Source organism: Serinus canaria, chromosome 6, assembly GCF_022539315.1.
Source record: "Serinus canaria isolate serCan28SL12 chromosome 6, serCan2020, whole genome shotgun sequence".
In the NCBI taxonomy this organism is placed as follows: Eukaryota; Metazoa; Chordata; class Aves; order Passeriformes; family Fringillidae; genus Serinus; species Serinus canaria.
The window spans coordinates 31341837-31361160 of NC_066320.1; the positions used below are offsets into that span (position 1 = coordinate 31341837).

A 19324-nucleotide genomic window follows, 5' to 3' on the forward strand; every position below is an offset into this window, starting at 1 on the left:
CATGGCAGTTTTTAAAGGTTAATTAGGGGAAGGCATTGGTGTGAATCCACTTGTGTTCTGTTTCAAGTTTGTCTCTGTTTTGGTGTTTCTCAGAAAGGTCAAGCACCTGGCACAGTGTGACAAAAGAGACAAGGAAATCTGGCTGGCTCTCTGTCACTCACTGCTGAAATCCACTTTGGGGAGATGTCCCGAATTCTGTGAGAATAACGAGCTGAAGTTAGAGGAAAAAACCCACAACTATACATGGATAAGAAAAGGGAAAGTGGATGGTGACAGAAGCTGAAAATATGTGACAGCTTAAAACATCCCATGAAAAAATGTATTTCCTAACTAGCACAGACAGTGGTTTCATTCACATTCATTTTCATCAGGGTTTTACAAAGCTCAACCTCCTGGTAAAAGCCATGCTCAGATATCCCTAAAACTCCTCTGCTGCCAGTAAATTAAACTTGGATTGGAGATGACCAATGGCACTACATTCCTACCAACATGTGTAAGCAGATATCATTTCTGCAGATTCCCAACCTGACTCACCCATCCCTGGAAGTGTCCAAGGCCAGGCTGGACAGGATTGGAGCAACCTGGGATGGTGGAAGGTGTCCCTGCCGTGGCAGGGGTGGGATGAGATGGATTTTGAGATCCTCCCAACCCAAACCAGTCTGGGATTTGCAGGTACTGAGAGCTGTCTTTGAGAGGTTGCTGCACTTGTAGTGATCAGGCTGGATGAGAAAAACCCAGATGATAATGAAACCAATAAAAATGAGCAGCTGGATAAGCTGACAGGGATAGTTAAGAGAAGCCAGGCAGCTCCCACTGTGTTTTGTGATTGTCAGGGCTCTGCATGGGAGCAGATGACTGATGGTTGGCATTATCAAGCAGAATGGAGTATCTCCTGTTTTAACCTTTCATTTGTTTAACCTTTCCTGTGTGGGTGAGGTTGTGCAGCTGAATTTCTTACTCCTTGGAAGGGATTGTATTTTTCTCTTTCATATCAGGGATGATGAAGATTTAGCAAAGTTCCCACATAAGAGAACTGCTATAGGCTGTTCAAATGGATCTGTAATTACAAAAGGGCTGAAGCCACCCTCAAGTTTTATTTCTTGGCATCTCTGCAGGGCTGTCTGTTTTCCTACAACACTAAAAGGAAAAGAGATTTAAAGCACAGCCTTTAGAAAAAAATTACCTGTTCTAAAGAGGTAGAAAAGGAGGCTAAATAGAAAACATTGGTATCCAGATTTACTGGTTTGTGGTTTGGATGTGTCTGAAGGTAAAATAATGGTGCTGTGTATTGCAAAGGAAAGGAACATTTTAACTCTCAAGTGCATAAGTACAGCAGTAAATAGGGCACACATCAGCTTGCCATCATTCCATCCAGGGCAGGCATAAAGAGCACAAGATATTCACACATCTGATATTCCTGGTAAAACCCCTTGGAGCCTCAGTCCTTTCCAGGGCTGGACAATCAGAAAATAATTGCACAGACAAGACCACTTGACAGCTATTAGGCCATTTATTTAGGAATGCCTGGACTAAAATGGAGTAAGGTCACCTGCATCAGTCCCAGTTCTGCTGTGCCCAAACTCGTGTAAGCACTAGTGACAGCCAGGAAAGAACACCAAAGCCACTGTCCCCAGCACCTGAGGCCTTCAGCAGTCAGAGTCCATCCAGTCTTAGCCAACAGATGTCCAAGGATTCCCCATCAAATCCATTCCTTCTTACCAAATGAAAAATCATTTCTCACAGGAAGAACCTCAGCTCTGAGAACAAAGCACAGGAACCTCAAGGTTTGTAAAGTTAAACTCTCACACCATTATCTCAGGGTAGAAAGGCCTCACCTGCCAGGACTAAAGCAGTGGTTTCCACCTTCAATCCCATTTAAATTTGGCTATTTTGTTCCACTTCTGCCAGTGTACTCCAACCCCCCACAAAGTCGCCTTTGCGGGACTCCAGAGAGAATCCACCCAAGAAACTCCATTCATAACCCAAAAAATCCACCCAAAAAACTCCATTCATAACCCAAAAAATCTTGGGTGCTCTTGATCTATCATGATGGTCATAAAATCTACATATGCCAGTGAACACATCAAATTTAACTGCAAACAAATTGTCCGCTGTCGTTACTCCATATTCCAAAATTATTTCGCTTTGTTACCTGCACAAAGACTTCATTAATCCCTTCCCACCTCTCAAGAAAAAAATAATATTTCTTCTTGACAACTGCAGTTATATTTGCTACACAGAAATATATGGCATACAGGATGCTGTAAGGGTGCAAAGAGGGTGAAATTAGTAAAATATAATTCCACATGATGGAATGATTGGATGAGTTGTTTACTTCTGTTACTTAATTGAAATGATACTGACTTGGAGGTGTTCCATAATTTCAGTCACAGAGAATTAAAAGTGCACTCTTCTGTTTTATTGGAGCCTTTGCTGTTATTTAATGGTATCTGCAGAACAAGGAAGGGCTGAAATTGCCTAAGAAATTTAGGAATATGATGATTTACTATGCATGGGCTCTAGATTATGTTTTTCATTCTGCAGTCTTTTACCTTTTATGTGTTTCCTTCATTCCTTGCCAATAAAAAAATAATTAATGCAGATGGCACATGGTATTTTTACAGTAACTTTTCTACTCTGCTTTATTTTTTCCTCAGTTTCAATGACATTTTGCTGAACGTCTTTTCCAAGAATCCTACCAAACTGGCAGCAATCAAAATGTTTAAAACAGAATTGTATTTGGAAGAGCAGGCTGCAGTCTGCTACCAAGCATGTTAGGGGATGTTTATTTAGCCACAGACTGGCTAAAATCATGCAGCTGACTCTGATTTTTTAGGTATAATTTAGGTCATAACATTGAAGCTGATGGAGCAAAGTTGTATTTTGGTCAGCTGGCACTTTGCCCAGTGTTGATTCTTTCCTAGATGTGCTCTGCATCTTTCCTGAACCTCAGTCCTGTCCTGCTGTACAATTTCACTACTCAGAAGCCAACAATAAAGCCCAGCTCCTGCTCCCAAGGAGGCATAAGGCCAGAAAAGCAGCAGCAAGAGGAGCAGGCCTGCAGAGGAGCCCAGAGCCCCTTGCCTGTCACTGAAGACAGTGCCATGAGATGTGCAGGAGCACAAAAGGCACCTCAAGTCAGGCCAAAAATTAAGATAAAAGATGGTATCAGAGGATTTGTGAGTTAAGCACCTCTCAGTGACTAAGCCTCTCCTCTCCTACATGACACAAGTGGCTGTATCCTCAGGAAAAGCTTTTTTTAGGTCCTTCTCCCACATCAGGGAAGAAGTGCCACACCACAGTGGTCCTGATCCCAAAACCTTTTGGTCAGGTTTAGTTCATGGAGTAAAATTGCAGCCTTGAAAAGCCAGAGGAGAAAACACTCTGGAATTTAACTCTGGCAGCACAAAGCATCCTTAAATCTAAACAACCCGAGCAGGAAAGCAAAGGTGGGTTATTCACTGCAGGCTTTTTTCCTGAAATATAGTGCTTATCAAAAGGGGAACTTTCAGAGAAAGAGAGAAATTTTGACACAAGTTTTAATCACATTAAACAGAAGTTGTCACCTCTCAGCTTTTCCTCCCATATGAGAATAAAACATAAAGAGTGTCAAAACTTTTTTGAGTTGCAAAATTATACCAATTTCATACTTTAGATACTTTTTTCAATTTTTCATTCAGAACACTTCTCGTTTGTAAGTATCTCTTATTAGCTGCTGTTGTTTTTTATCCTTTCTCTTCAATTTTTAAAGAAAACAGATTGACAAAGGATTAAACAACCCAACAAGCAAAACATTTCATTCCAGCTCAACCCAAATCACCTTCCTCCATTCCCCCTCTCCCTCCCCTCAACCGGGGACTCCTTTCGGTTCGACTTGAACTTCATTTCCGATTCTTTTCCCACCAAAAATGAGAACCCCCCGAGGATCCATCCAGCTCCACAAACAGAAAGGCCTCGTGCAGAGAAAAAGGCATGAAGAGATGGGCTATGTAACTCTCACTACGACTACAGCCAGGCTGAGAGAAGCAGAGCTGGCGCCGAGCTCTACCGCCGCTGCCACCGCCGCGCCCGCTGCCGCAGCCGGCGCGCCGACAGGCCCAGGGGCTGCTTCCCAAACTTCCTCATGATCTCCTTGATCCTGGCCAGGTTGGTCTTGGAGATGGTGAAGTCGCACTGGGTGGCCCCCATGTCGTAGCCCACCTCGCAGGTCTTGGTGGCAGCCGTGTAGCCCTCGGCCTTGACGCCCACCACGTACTCGCCCGGGTTGAGGAGACGCCAGTAATCCCCGTCAGCTCCTGGTGGGGGGAAAAATGATGGTGTTCAGGGTTTTGGTTCTTTCTCCTTGAGGAAAGTGGTGTTTATAAAGTCACAGAATTGCTGAGGTTGGGAAACATCTCTAAGACCCTCAAGTACAACCACCAACCATCACATTGACCACTAAACCACGTCCTCACGCGCCATGGCCACGGAATTTCTGAACACTTCCAAAGATGGGGATTCCACCACATCCCTGGGAGGCCTGCTCCAGTTCTTTAAAACCCTTCCCATGAAGGAATTTGCATCCAAACCTTTCCAGGGGCAACCTGAGTCCATTAGATGAGGACACAGAATCACATGGGATAAGTTGATTTTGAAGGGACCCACAAGGATCATCGAGTCCAACTCCCAGCCCTGACCATCCCCAGGAGAAGTCCTTGGCCATGGGTAAGATGACACCACAGGTAGAACCCTCCATCCTCACACCAGGAGGGTGTCCAAGGGGCTTCCCCCACCACAAATACCCCTCCTCATCCTGCCAGCCCTAGAGGAAAACACACCCCAACCACATTTTCCAAATGATGCAAAAAAGGCTCCAAACCAGCTGGAGGTTTTTGGCAGTTGGAAAGGCCTGAGGAAAAATCTGGGGATTCCCACAGGGCAGAAAAGGCCTTTCCCAAACCAATCCTAACTGAGGGATCCAGAGAAGCCCCAGTGAAATATCCACATCACACAAGGCTGATCAGACTGCCAGGACACAGATTTTGGGGCTGTTTGTTAAGGAAAGTGTGAATACATAAAAGTGTGTGAATTCATAATATCAACTGTGAATACCTAGATTTTGGTGCTGTTTGTTAGGAAAAGTGTGAATACATAAAAGTGTGTGAATACATAATATCAACTCACTTTCAGGTGTAAGCAAATATTCCCTTTACATTGGAATAAGGCTTAATGTAAGTAAATAAGGGAATATTTCTATATTAAGCCTTACATTGGAGTTTATTACACTGATTTTCCTTCAAAGTAAATTCACCAGAACGTTTAAGCACCTTGTTAAATGTAAATGTACAAACCAAGCTCCTTCAATCAACTAACCTACTCATAAAAATGTATTTTAACACCTCATTGAATCAGGAGTTGCTGGTTTCTTCTTTTCCCCCATGAATATCTCAGATATCCAGATTTTTTGTACCCATATGTGCATCAGAATAGTTTTAGGCTTCTTTTAAATATGATTTTAAGCACCAAGTATTCTTAGCTGTGAATTGAAAAAGGGAAAAACTATTAACTAAAATTAGTTTTGCACTCTGTCCTGGAGGAACTCTCTGAATGAAAGCACATATTCAAATATGCAATTCCATGTAAAAATAGAAATGGAACATCTCCTGCATGAGGAGGGGTTGGGGTTTTTTAGCACTGATGAAACCTGACAGCCTTACTAACACCAGCCTGGGCTCACTGGCAGTGCAGAGTGGAGCAAAAACTGAAGATAATTTGCATAAAAAATATTTTATTTGGGGAAGGATCAGGCTGGCCAGCCTCTGTTTAAAGAAACAGTGTTTTAATTTAGGGTTTGGTAAAATAGAAAATCTGTTTGCAAACAGCAAGTGTTAACAAATGGCAATATTGGCTCTACCCTGTTAGTGCAGCCTCTGAGTGTGCCAGAATGGTCCCTGATCAGGTCCATTCTTACATCCCAATATGAGCAGGGAGTTTAAGTCAATCTGACCCCATTTGGGGTGATAATAAGGTCCACATTTTCTGTTCCTCATGACTTGGGCATTTTTAGGAAAGGCTCTGAGAGAGGCTCTTTATTCAGCTCTCCCTCACCACTGGGACTGTTGGAAGCTGAACAAAAGGCCAAACCACAAATCTGCCCAAATTCCTCCTATTTATCCCCAAGGGCTCATTTTTAGCTGTAAATGCTCTGGCAGTACCCTGGGGCAGGCAGAGGGCTCTGGATCCCCCGTGGGGGGCTGTGATCACATCCCTGCTCCCAGCCTGGCTTTAGCCCCAGGACTGCAAACCTGACCCACATTTTCCTGACACATTTAGCAGTCAGTTCATCACAACCCCACACAGGGCCAGGAATAAACCTACACAGTCACACCCCACTGGGAATTCACTGCAAAGCTGGGTATTAAACCTTCAGCAGGATGCATTTTCCCCTCCTTTCCATTTAGGAACAAGCAGACAGGAGTATTTCTGTCAGCTGTCAGTGCCCAGAATTTAATGCCAGGCTAAAAGGCTGGGGTTTTCTGAAAATCAGATTAAATCCAGTAAAAAACAAACAAACAAAAAAATCAGAACAGATGGCAAAAAGAAACACAATTAAAAACACAGATAAATTTAGTAAATAATAGGTTTGCTGAAATAATAGGTTCCAGTGGGAGCAGGCTGGAGGCAGACTGCATCCATACCCACCTACTGGGGCTGGGAAAGGATTGCCATGTCTGCTCAGATAAAATAACAATGCATTACAGGACAAAGATAGCATTGCTGTGAATTTAATATGTCAGACTACTCCACAAATTCTACAATTAAGAGAAATGTCCTTTGAGCCTGACAGGACAGAGCTTAGTTACAATTAAGCAATTGTAAAAGTGCAAAAGCAATTTTTACATTTAAACGTGCTGAACTGCATTGATTTAAATACATTTTAAAAGTCTTTCTAATGCTTTTTTACCAACAAAAGACTCTCCAGGAACCCTGGCCATAGTGCTGCAAAATCAAAGCATGTAACAACTTAAACTCAACTTTTCTGTATGGACCAGGCAGCCAGGAGTGAGGCTGGAGAGTTGTAATACCAGAATTATGCTTAGCTTGGACTAATTAGATAAATATTTAATATAGAAATATATTTAATATATTAAATATTACTAAATGCTACTTCAAAATCCTCGGGGTTTGGTACATTAAGTATACTGAAATCACTGCAAACTTACCAAAATACTCATAAAAATTTTTCTGGACACTGTGTGAAATTAAATTAATTACACCTTAGTTCAGAAACCACACAGTAGCATCTGTCTTTGAGGTCTGGCTGTGACACAGAAGTGTTTCACCAGGAAGAAACTTCACATTTCTCCATCAATATTTGCTTTGTCATTTCCCAAATTACAGGAAGTAACCCCCACAACTGCCTTGGCACCATGGAGGGGGAAAGGTGCATTTGTCCACCCAGCTGAACTCTTTTTGCAGAGGTTTTCTCACAGAGTCCAGCCCCAATCTGACTGGAGCAGCATGGAATCACTCAGACTTAATCACCAGTTACATCTGCATGGAGGGAAAATGGAATAATTCCCCACAAAGCTCTTGCTCCTGGAATCACTGCCTTCAATTAGCCCATTACTGGTGTTAGGTGAATGTCAGCATCCCTCTCCTTCCATCAGGGATATTGTAGCCAGGAGAAAGCCAAACCCATCTGCTTTCATTTCAGTCCACAGGAGGAAGCAAAGGAATTTTCTCAAGCCTTTAAATGCTATTGCAGGGCTTTCACAGGCAGCTTCAGTCTGGCTCTACAGGGCAGCTGACCACGTTAATGCAGCAGGGAAACAGCAGAGCTCTGCTCACTTGAAACAAAACTTCTGTGAATAGAGATCCTGGCCATAATTCTTCTCCTGCTTGGCCTATTTTTACATCAAGGCAACTCAGAGGTTTAAATGGGCACATTTTTCATTTTAAAAGGTACAAATGAAAGAAGACTGCTGACAATTTGCCTTCTTTCTCTGGAGTTATACATGTCATTTTAGCTTTTTGGCTCCAGCATAAATCCTCCAGTTTCAGGGACTAATGAGACGTGTATTGTTATCTGGATAATATGAAACAAGATAGAACTTTTATGTTCCCATCTCCACAGTGATTCCAGAGTGTGAGCTTAAATGTCTCATTAAAAAGAAAAATTAAAGGGAATGAAATAAGTACTTTTATTTTTACTAACAGATGGCCTTGAGCCATAGAGGCTCAGCAATGAGTTAAGATGTAAATAGCTGCAAGATTCCCTGAGTGTTACAAGGTGGATTTTGGGATCTTGCACATTCATTGCCCTTTTTTTTTTTTTTTTTTTCCACATGACAATCCAGAGTACAGAGAGCTGGAGATTAATCACATCTTGCATTAACTCAGAGCAGTACATTAATTTTGTTAACAGAGTAACACAACCCCCACTTTATGGCAGACTTTCAGCACTGCCAAGGCTTCCAAGACAGGAAAAAACAGCTGATTACTTTAATTCCCACTGTCATTTCCCAGTGGTCCCATTTTGAAATATTTAAGGCAGAATCATTATTGCCTAATTAAGTAACTGTCACTCAATGCTTTCTGTCACAATGGAGACTCAGTAGCACTGAAATTAATCATAAACTAAGTTAGATATTCCAAGATTCATTATTGGCTCGGATCACCTCTTGTGGCAAACATGAAAGATTTGGAAGTCACAAAGCTCTATGATATTCCATGGCCTGAAATCAGTTTTTGTGTCCAAATCTGCCTCACTCTGTACCTCAGTGGCAAAGCACATGGAAGGGGCAGCAAATGAAGAGCACAGAACACCAGTAAAGAGATAAAACCCCATAAAACTGGCATTCAAAACACGTGTGGATGTGGTACTTAGGAACATGGTTCAGGGGGTTGGTTTTTAAACCACAGATCTGTCCTTGTGCACTGATGGTTTGCATTTTTATTTGGTTTTTTTTCACCTGTGCGGATGTCATGGTTAACTCCTTCCACTGAAATGACAGCATTTGGGATTCCCTTCCCATGCACATCTTTCACAATGCCTTTGATGCCACGATGGACCTGGCAAGAGAATAAAAAAACCCAAGTAAATATTGCACAGCAATCAACAGTAAAATTCCTAGGAACCTACAATGAATCTTTCATTCCATAAGTGAATTATAGTTTTATATTCCTACTTCGTGTCTCACAACATTGTGGAACACCATTATTAACCCTGTAGCAGCCCTCCAGGCATTAACTTGTGAATCAGTTTGTGAATTTTGTTAGGATTCCTGAGGCATCAAATTCAAGATACAGATAAGAAGAACAGATGAAGCAACAGACACAATACTGGGCTCTTTTTCCAGCAGCCCTTTCTGGCAAGCTCAGGACCCAGATCCCACTTTCAGAAGCTTCATTACTTTATTCCCTGAAGTCAAACCAGCCTGGCTGAAGTGCTGTGTCTATCAACAATACCAATAACCACAAAATTAGTCATGCAATAAAAACAGTAGGTGTGGGAAGCCTAGCTGCTAAAAATTTTAGACTTTCTGTACTATCAGGCACTGAACCCCAAAAAAACACTGCATTTAACCTAAAGCCATAAAAAACTTCCAAAATGAAATAATAAAACTAAAATTATAAGTGTGTAGTTTAAATAAAAGTGTATAATATAACATAATACAAAACTTAGAGTTTAAAGTTTTAGAATATAACAATATATATCAAATAAAATAAAAGTTTTAAAACAGAAACTAATCCTCTTCTTCTTCTTCATAAATTTTAGTAGTATTATATAATTAAATTAAAAAGTGCACATTACAAAACAAAAGTAATAAATCAAGTTGAAAACAAAAATAATTTAAGTATAATTCCTTAATTAGACAATTTATCCTTAAAAAGCCTTGTAAAAAATACAACTCAATTTTTTATTGATTTATAAAATACTATAAAACTCACAACTTATGAAACGAATATAAATAAATATACAAATATATTAATATTATAATATAACACTATATATATATATTATAGTATATGTATATTATATTATATTATATTATATGTATATTATATTATATTATAGTATATTATAGTATATTATATGTATATGTATATTATAGTATATTAGAGTATATTATATTCATATTATATTATATTATATTATATTCATATTATATTATATTATATTATATTATATTATATTATATTATATTCATTACAACATACAATTATTAATACTATTACATATGATTAATGTAATTTAAATCATATTAATAAATATTTAAATATAAAACCTGATATAAATAGAACTAATAAGCATCTCAATCCAAGCAAGAAATGCCAGGTGAATACCTGTTCCATAAAAACAATCAGGGACTCGCGGTTGTTTTCCCACTCCTCTGGCAGCTCGCTCTCGTGGGGATATTTGTCACAGCCAACATAGATGGAGAGCTCAAAGCAGTTTGTGTGCAGGTAGCTGAAGTCATTGATGCCTGCCAATATTGGGGGAAAAAGGGAACAATTTCATGGCCTTTTTAATCTATTGATCAGATCTGAGTTTTATACAAATTAATGTAACTTCTGTAAACAGAAGTTGGGTATTCATCCAGTTGGCTTAGCCTGCAGATTTGGAAGGGGAAAAGGGTTTTAGAAATGCCAAATATTCTGTGACAAAGCATCATAATGCTCAAGGTGAGGTTGGACAGGTGTCCTGCAATGCAAGCTGTGGCTGGGGGTGTGAATTCTATTGCCATCTGTCAGAGCTGGGGCAGTTCTCTCTATTCATTGGGCAATTTTCTTTCTCTCTCCCACAGCCCATCCTCCCTCCAGGAGATCTCTGCTGTCCATGGCCACTGAGTCTCCCTGCAGGGCTGATCAAATTCCACCATCCCATGGGAGATACTCTGCCCAGGGAAGGAGCCAAGCATTCCTACCTGGATCCAATCTGCCCTGGGAACAGCTCAGCAGCCTTTGCCCCCTGCATTCCCAGAGGAGCAGCTTTCTGCTGCCCTGCATTCCCAGAGGGAGAGCAGGCCCATCTCCAGCAGCCCTGGAGCTGCAGAGGAAAACTCCCCCCTTGTGCAGGATCCCTGCTCCAGCAGAGCCACAGCTGGCACTGCAGGAGGGCTGAGCCCCCCTGGGATGGGACTGTGCCACCACCCTGAGCCCCCCTGGGATGGGACTGTGCCACCACCCTGAGCTCCCTGGGATGGGACTGTGCCACCACCCTGAGACCCCTGGGATGGGACTGTGCCACCACCCTGAGCCCCCCTGGGATGGGACTGTGCCACCACCCTGACCCACAGGGGCTCAGCTCCTCTTCTGACTCTGGCAGGTTGTTTTGTATTACTGCATTTTAAATTTTATTTTCTTCCCTAATAAAGAACTGTTGTTCCTATTCCCATATCTTTGCCTGAGAACCCCTTAATTTTAAACTTAGAATAATTCAGAGGGAGGGAGTTTGCATTTTCCATTTCATGGGAGGCTCCTCCTTCCTTAGAAGACACCTGGCTTTTCAAACCAAGACAGCAGGGCTTGGAGCAATCTGGGATAGTGAAAAGTTGCTCCAATCAGGGGGGAACTCCATGGGCTTTAAGGTCCCTTCCAACCCAAACCCTTCTGGGATTCTGTTGATGGAGAAGATGGGGACACAGCCCAGAGAAAGGTCTCCCCAAGAAATATTTTTGCTTTTTAAAGAAAGCACATAGCAATCCTAGTCTTGGACATTGCCTACAGAGCAGCTCTCCCTTATGAGTGCCCTGGTAGAAATGGAATTGTCTGTGTTGGGTGGCAGGGAGGGCCAGCTGTTCACCCAATTCACAGAATTCCCATTTGATAGAACCCTGAATGCCAGGGCACAGAGCTGCATGCTCACAGGGGCTGTTATGTAAAAGTGATTTATCAGAGCAGTTGGGGAAAGAGTTCCTCAGTCTGTTTTCCTCCCTGAGTAACCTAACAGATAGAAAAGCCAGAAAAATCAAGTAACAATTATTTTATGTTAGATATGGTGTCTGTAGTTGGTAAGAAATGAAAGGGTCTCTTTTCTCCCTGTCATGGTGCTGCAGAGGACTGGGATCTGCACTGTTGCTCTGCAATAGGGATTTCCATCAGAAATATGTCCTAATCAAGCCCCAGGGAGCCCAGTGCCTCCAGTCTCTGAGGAGCTGCAGTTCAATTCTGCATTGCAGAGCCCACTGCAACCTTTGCAAAGGGCTGGAGCACTAAGGAGGGCTGTCTTTACATACAGGGCTCAAACATTTCCATTCTCCAGGTTTCTCTCCTGTTTCTCACCATTTTTTTTCCTCCTTATTAGTTCTCCACTCTCACACAGATAACGAGATACAGAACATGAACCCTAGAGGAGGAAATTCTGTGAGCTTCATTTCTTGTTCAACCTGCACTTCTAATAAGAAAATATTTTAAAACATGTTTGTTAATGATCATTAATTGTTATGTTTTAAGTAGCAAAGATTAGCAGGAGTTGCATTCACCTGGAGCTTCTGACCAAGAAGAGTTAAACCAAAATCCCTGTTCCTGTCCAATTAGCACAGAGCAGTAGTCAAGTATTTAATGAGCCCTCACTGCCTTCTGGAAGCAGAGCAGGAGGATTATATAATACAGATGTTAAACTTTTCACTTTTGTTGATGGGGAAAACCTAAACATCAGCCAGTGGCATATGCTACTTTACATAAATGTGCTTCCCCTCCACTTGAGAAACAGCCACAATTATTTTCTCCTCACATACTGTATAACATCCTGATTAATCTGCTGTGAAATGTTTTGCCATACACACTAATTGCTCAGTTTTAATCCATGTATTTAAGAAAATGGCTTTGTGTTGCCAAGAGTGACTCTCTCCTAGTGCCTGAACATGCAAATCCAGCCTCAAAAACACAGGAAATGAAATTATATCAATCCCTTTTTTGCCTCTGTGCAGTTCATCCAGTGCAGAAATTTGTATGTAAAATTGCTGAAGAACTTGCACTCACTGCAGTCTGAACAGTATGAAGGAAATATCATGGCTGGGTTTTAAAGGCATGAGGAGGTCCTGGGTATCTATGGTGCACATGCTTCTCTAGGGACTGAAATGAAATCTAAAATTTATAAATGAAATAAATATTAAAGATTTATTTATTATTGAAATAAATATTAAGTATTTTCTAAATGAAATTAATCTAATGCCATCTAAACTTTCCCATGGCATAAGCAGTGAGAAGTTTCTGTGCAGGACACCTGCAAGGAAGCAGAAGGGTGAGGAGAGGGGCAGTTTCAAGGTGTGGTACAATGAGGAGATGCCACTTACACAAGAGGATGGGTGGGAGAGCTTCTGCAAGCACTTTTTTAGAGGTCTTACCATAAGAGCAGGACATAAATCATAATTAAAACATCATCAAGAAATAAAGCAAATCAGATGAAACAAATCCAAAATGTAATTGGTCTTAAGAAATCAGGGTAATATTCAGCATCTATATTACCCATCTTTACTTAATGGAACTCAGTGTGACAGCTGGTAGTGACAAGGCCAATGTCATCTTTTCTGGATTGATTCATAATGATGTTTCTTGTAGCACTTAGGAAAATTAAATTCATAAATTAGATAATTAAGTGGTCAAGTTAGCTCTCAGAGAATGCTCCAGAATCTGCAGAAATGCCCTGGAATGGACTGTCAGACCTAAGAGTTCAAGGTTTCCCCCCAAACTCACCCAACACTTTTTAACCTCCTGAAAAAAATATTTGAAAAGCTAATTCTCACCAGTAGCCTTTAAAGGCTGGCCAGCACTCACTCCACATGGGCCAACATAAAAGCCATAAAAGCCAATCCAAAATCCCAAAGTGTTTGTGCAGTGGAAGTACCTGCAAGTTCCAAACACGAGCCAGGTTCAGCTAAACCTGGGTTTCACAGACACTGGCCTGCATTTGCCATCAGTGCTGCTCCTGTTCTCAGCCCACTGGTGGCTCATGCCTGTCTCATTTCCTCATTTCAGAGAATATGTTCTTGACTGATGCACTTAGAAAAACAGGAGGGTTTTGAGCAAAGGCAAATGTTCCTAATGCTCCTGAAAATGGGCTTCTAATTGGGCTTTCCTGGAAATCAAGGTTTTGGCCACACCACAGGCTGTGGCTTCCCCTCTGTGCTCCTTAACAGGGTTACAGGCTTGGGTGTGTGGAGATTGATGCAGGCTGTGATTTATCCTGGCAGCAGGACTGCCTGGGGAGCCCATGCAAAATTTAAGTGTAAGGACATCCAGGTGTTTTAGAAATAGGATGGTAGCAGACAAACAGGAGCTTTTTATGGCATTTAATTGCAGCTCCCAGTGAATGTAGTGAGGGCTGATCTGAGGCTGAGTTCAACCAGGATTTCCTTATCTGAGAGCCACTGGAATCTCTCCCTGAAGCCCTTGCTTCAGCTCTGACACTGGCTGTGGTGCTTGGCAGCAGTTTTCTTCTTGTCACCTTGTGTGGGGGTTTGGACTGGGTTGGTTTCTTCCTGACAAACTGTCATGAGTGCACACAGTTCTTAAAGCCAACACTCTGCACGTGCATTTTTGGAAAACCTGGCTGCAAAAGAAGCAGTCACTGGGTATTAATGACAGCAATGCCACCTGGAAATATTCCTCCTAGAACACACATTTTACCACCACCGCTGCCCCAACGCACGCCAGGCAGCGCCGGCTTTGCCCTAATTAGCAAGAGAACACTAATTGGAGCTTCTAGCACTTACTTCCAGCCACGGTGTGCCACGAGGCTCCGTTGACAGTGCCATCCTCCTTCTGGAAGTCCTCGGTGTGGCAGGCTCTCCTCCTGGCATCCGTCATCAGGCGGTGCGTGGAGGCGTAGGAGTAGGCCAGCCAGCGGAACACGTGGTCGTCGGGGGTGGGCGTGTAGTCCTGGGTTTTCCACATGGACCTCACCATGTCGTAGGGATAGGCCACCACCAGCTCTCCCCCCTGCAAGTTGCCACCCAGCACAAAAGGGATTTTTTCCATCCAGGCGATGATTGCCCGCGTCTCCACCGCCACCTGGGAGAAGAAGTGACGGCAGGTCGGGTTCAGCGTGGAAATCTGATCGTGCTGCTTCAAAGGGAGAGCAGGATCCTGAGTGCCTGAGAGTGGGGGGCCAGCAGAAGGGGTGTGGGCAAGGAGAGGACCTTCTTTAAATTAGGGGGCTTGTCAGCCATCCTTGGGAGGTCACAGACATACCTTAAGGGCTAACAGAACCTTCACATCAGCAATTTTTGGAACAGGAACATCTATGTCCAGTGAGACCGAGAGCAGGAAGTGACAGAGGTGTCAGACGGAGCCACTGCTCCCCCTCTTTGTTTCCAAAATAAGGGATTGGAAAATGGGGAAATAATGGCCATAAATTAAAGCACAGGAAGTGTGTTTTAATTCACCTCTAGATGAGGATGAACTTTTCCATGAGGGTGGCAGAGCACTGGAACAGCTGCACAGGGAGGTCATGGAGTCTCCCTCTCTGGAAGCATCCAAAACCCACCTGGATGTGTCCCTGCTCCAGGTGACCCTGCCTTGGATTGTCTCCAGAGGTCCCTTTAAACTATTCCATGATTGTGTGATTTTAAAGTACCAAAAACTGCCACAGTGAAGCTGCTATTAATAGCTGCCATTCTAATTCAAAGGTCAGGACAAAATAAGTTAAATTTCTGGCACTACAATCCAATAAACAACTTTAACATAAGCCACGGCACTGGGTTTGCCCATGCCTGATGATTCAAGGTAAGAATATATTTCAAGTAAGAGCAAGTAAGAAAATCCCAGGACAAATCTGAGAGTGAGATTTCAAAGAGCTCATCTATGCCCCAAAACTTGGGAGAAGCCTGATCCACATGGCTGAGCTCATGCTGTGCTTCTCCTTGTCTACCTTGCTGCCTAAAAGTTGGGTTTGGAGCCCTTCAGGTTCTTGAAATAGCTGATGGAAAAGAAAATCCTCTAGGAAACAGTTTATTCCTCAAGACCTGCCCCTAAATCCTGGGGGAAAACAGTGCTTTTGGGGTGCATTTTTATTTCCAGTGACATAAAGGGAGTTATTGACTTAGATCAGGTGTGGAACTTCACTCCCAGGTTATTAATTTCTTGAGAAATGTAAATCTCACTCTCTCAGCACATCCCAGCCTTTGTGTCCCTTCTCCTGGCCTTACTCACAGTGGCATTTTCAGACAGGTACCAGTCAGGGATCGGGATGTGATGGTTTGGAACTTTTCTTTTACTCTTCTTCTGATCTTCTGACTCCCATAGCAGAGAGTTTAGGTCAGGGAAGTTATTGTTGATGTCAATGCCATCCTGAGTCCATCGTCCTAGAGACCAGCCCCCCAGTTCTGAACCCTTAGATTAAAAAAAAGAAAAAAAGAAAAGAAAAAGAAAATTAAAAATAATGTTCATTTAGAATCCAGAAACCTGCAGAATGTTTGGGAATGTGCCAGAGGTAATTCTATACAGAGAAATGGAAGATTAATTGTTTAATTAGCTGAATTCAATCATTGATGCTTTTTTAAAAAAATTGTATGAAATCTTGAATGAGGTGATGGAAAACCCATGAAAATTTACTTGAGGTTGGCCAAAATATATCTCTCAATGGAGACAGCAGACATTCCCTCCAATGACTATGATTTTGACTTTCCTGTTCCAGTCTCCTTCAAACTGCTCTGGAAGATTTTCCAGTGCATTTGACCAGCCCCTACAATTTTTCCTGGTGTCTGTCTTCATCCAGACTGAATTATTACGATGCCCAACACATTGTGCTCTCCTTAAAGGCACATTATTAAATTTCAGCTGTGGAGGAATGCAAATTGTCACGTGCTGAGCTTGGTTTCTCGTGAGAAACAGATTGCATGGATTTTCCATTTTCCATAATGGTGTTCCCATGGCTCTGTACACCTCAGGATGGTTTGCTCTGGCAGTCTTTGTGACCCTCCTTTCATGTACATTTTTCTGTTAGCCAACATCACATCAAATACTCTTTCTTTCAGCTTTTTCCCAGGATGGTTTGTGTTTACTTTGATGTGCCCATCTTTTCGTTTTTAAATTCCGATCGCTCGCAAAACGTCGTCTTTGAAGAAAACAAAGACAAGAGGAGCATTTTTGATCCATCTGCTGGAAAGAAAAGAATTCCTTGATGTGTTCAAATTCCTAATTACCGCTTTATAGGCCTTGTCATATCCATCAGGGTTGACTGAGGGCAGCAGGTGGATTCTGGTGTCCTGGATGAGGTGCACAATGCGCGGGTTCCCAGCCAGGTATTCCTGGCACATGAACTGCATGAGCAGAAGGATCAGCTCTCGTCCAAGCACTTCATTCCCATGAGCTCCTGCAATGTAGTGGAATTCTGGCTCCCCTGTCCAAAAAACCATGAAGCAGAGTTGTAGTCAGAGCAGCAAATCAAATCTCTATCAAACAGCTTCGATGTCAATCAGCAGCATTTCACTTAAGGAGTGAGGAGAAACATCTCAGCTGCACAGATGGGAGGGGAAAATGTCACTTTGGAGAAATAAATTGCTTTCTGTTGCTATTTTAGAACTGGCTTATGTATTAGTGATATCTAAAGCCACTGAGTAAAACCTCTAAAACCCATACTTGATTAAACAGATCTTTAATTATACTCACAACTTCAGCTTGTTAGAGGTAGATTTTAACAGTTTAGAAGGTCTGGAAGTCACATGAAAAACCCTTTGCTAGAAGAGAATTTTCCTAATAACCAATCTAAGGACATTATTCATGGATACAGCAAAGCACAAAATTCCTTTTTTCCAACAGCTGTCCCAGGCACCATCACTGTGAGAAGGACCAAAGACTGAAGAATTAGATCATGGTAGGAAATTGAACCCCAGACCTCATGAGTAAAAAATTATTTGGAGATTTGACCTGTCCCTGCTTGCAATGCATTAAGGTAAATTTCTATCCATAGCTACATCAATCCCATAACTAAAATGCATCCCAAAGTATTAAAGTTCACTTTTATTTTATTACTGTGGAGAATGATCATTAAAGAATTTGATCCCACATTCAAAATGTCCTCTATTTGTGCTCACCCTCCCCTTCCCAATTTAGAAATTCAGCACTGAGCTTCCTCCCACATACATTTGAAATCTTTGCTGCCATAAATTAAATTCCATCAGTGATAATTAGTGCAGATATGGAGGAAGAGGAGGGGAAAAAAAGCCAAATCCCAACACCCCTTCAACAGATTTAGTTAAGATTAAAATCCTAACCAACTTCGTGTTCTCCTGGGTTGTCAGAAATCTCTACTGCATACAGCTTCAGTCCTTGGTTGCTTTTTCCAATATTGTAAATTCTTGTGATATTTGGGCACATTTTATTCACAGTTTTCATCAGCTGCCAACAAAAAAAAAAAAAAAAAAAGAAAAAAAAAGAATATATTTAGATAATGCAGCATCAAAACAGATCCACCATGAATTGGTTCATTCTAAATTGGATGTGGCACAAATTCTTTATTTGCTTCTCTGATTACCTCTTAGTTGTAAAAACTTTATGTTTAGTTGATGAATTTATAGCTCTGCCATGTCATTTTTAAGACATTATGCCATGGAAAGTAGTTAAAATAATGGAGAGTAATTAAAACAACCACACTCTGTGAGGTGCTGTAGATAAGGGACTTGAGGTGACCCAGGGTGTCAGTGCACAGAAATGCGTTTATTTTGCAAGTTGCCACATTTCAATAGAAAAATGAAGCTTTCCACTCTGCCAGCAAGCAGAGATATTGCATTAAAAGCAGTTCTATTTTAGCTAAAGGCTAAAACCCTGCTGTAGAAATAATGTTACTGACTCAGACCTGTGTTTACTAATTCCTCTCCTCACACCTTCTTCAAATTGAAGCAAACTGAGCTGGCTGAAGTTTCCCTGCCTCCATGCAGCTCCACAAGCTGAGAAATGGGCAATGTGAGCCTGTGTCTCAGGGCTCCTCTGAAACCCCTGACTCTGAACCTTCCATGTGCAGAAGCTTTCCTGACGTGCCTGGCACTCCAGTGCTCACAGGACACCAGGAACATCCAATTAGAAAAGTGGCAGAAGGTATGGAAATGCTCATTAATAGGGAGAAAAATGCCCAGAACCAAGTTCAAAGTCTATTCCATTCAGTGGAAATATTTGTATTGGCCTCAGCAAAGTCCCCATCATCTCTTTAAGTGCAAACATGTGATTATTTTCTGAGTCAAAGAACTTTTCCTGCATTAGGGCCTTTGTAGTAACACTTACTGTGACTCCTTTGGTAACATGTAATGCAGTGGAGTTAATGGAAATGCAATGCTGAAAATCAACATCTTTCATATTTGATCTCCTCATTCTCATTTCCTACCAATGGCACAATGTTTCACCT

General features: G+C 41.9%; 1 protein-coding gene across 1 annotated transcript in view; it reads right to left on the reverse strand.

Annotated features, from left to right (window-relative positions):
- Positions 1–1491: 1491 nt before the first annotated feature.
- CPXM2 (carboxypeptidase X, M14 family member 2) overlaps positions 1492–19324 on the reverse strand; it is a 65580-nt gene continuing 47747 nt past the window's right edge. The window contains 7 exon segments of the mRNA XM_009087112.4: positions 1492–4295; positions 8955–9054; positions 10330–10469; positions 14700–14997; positions 16138–16317; positions 17130–17326; positions 18201–18324. Coding sequence (XP_009085360.3) covers positions 4045–4295; positions 8955–9054; positions 10330–10469; positions 14700–14997; positions 16138–16317; positions 17130–17326; positions 18201–18324 — 1290 coding nt within the window. The 3' untranslated portion in view covers positions 1492–4044.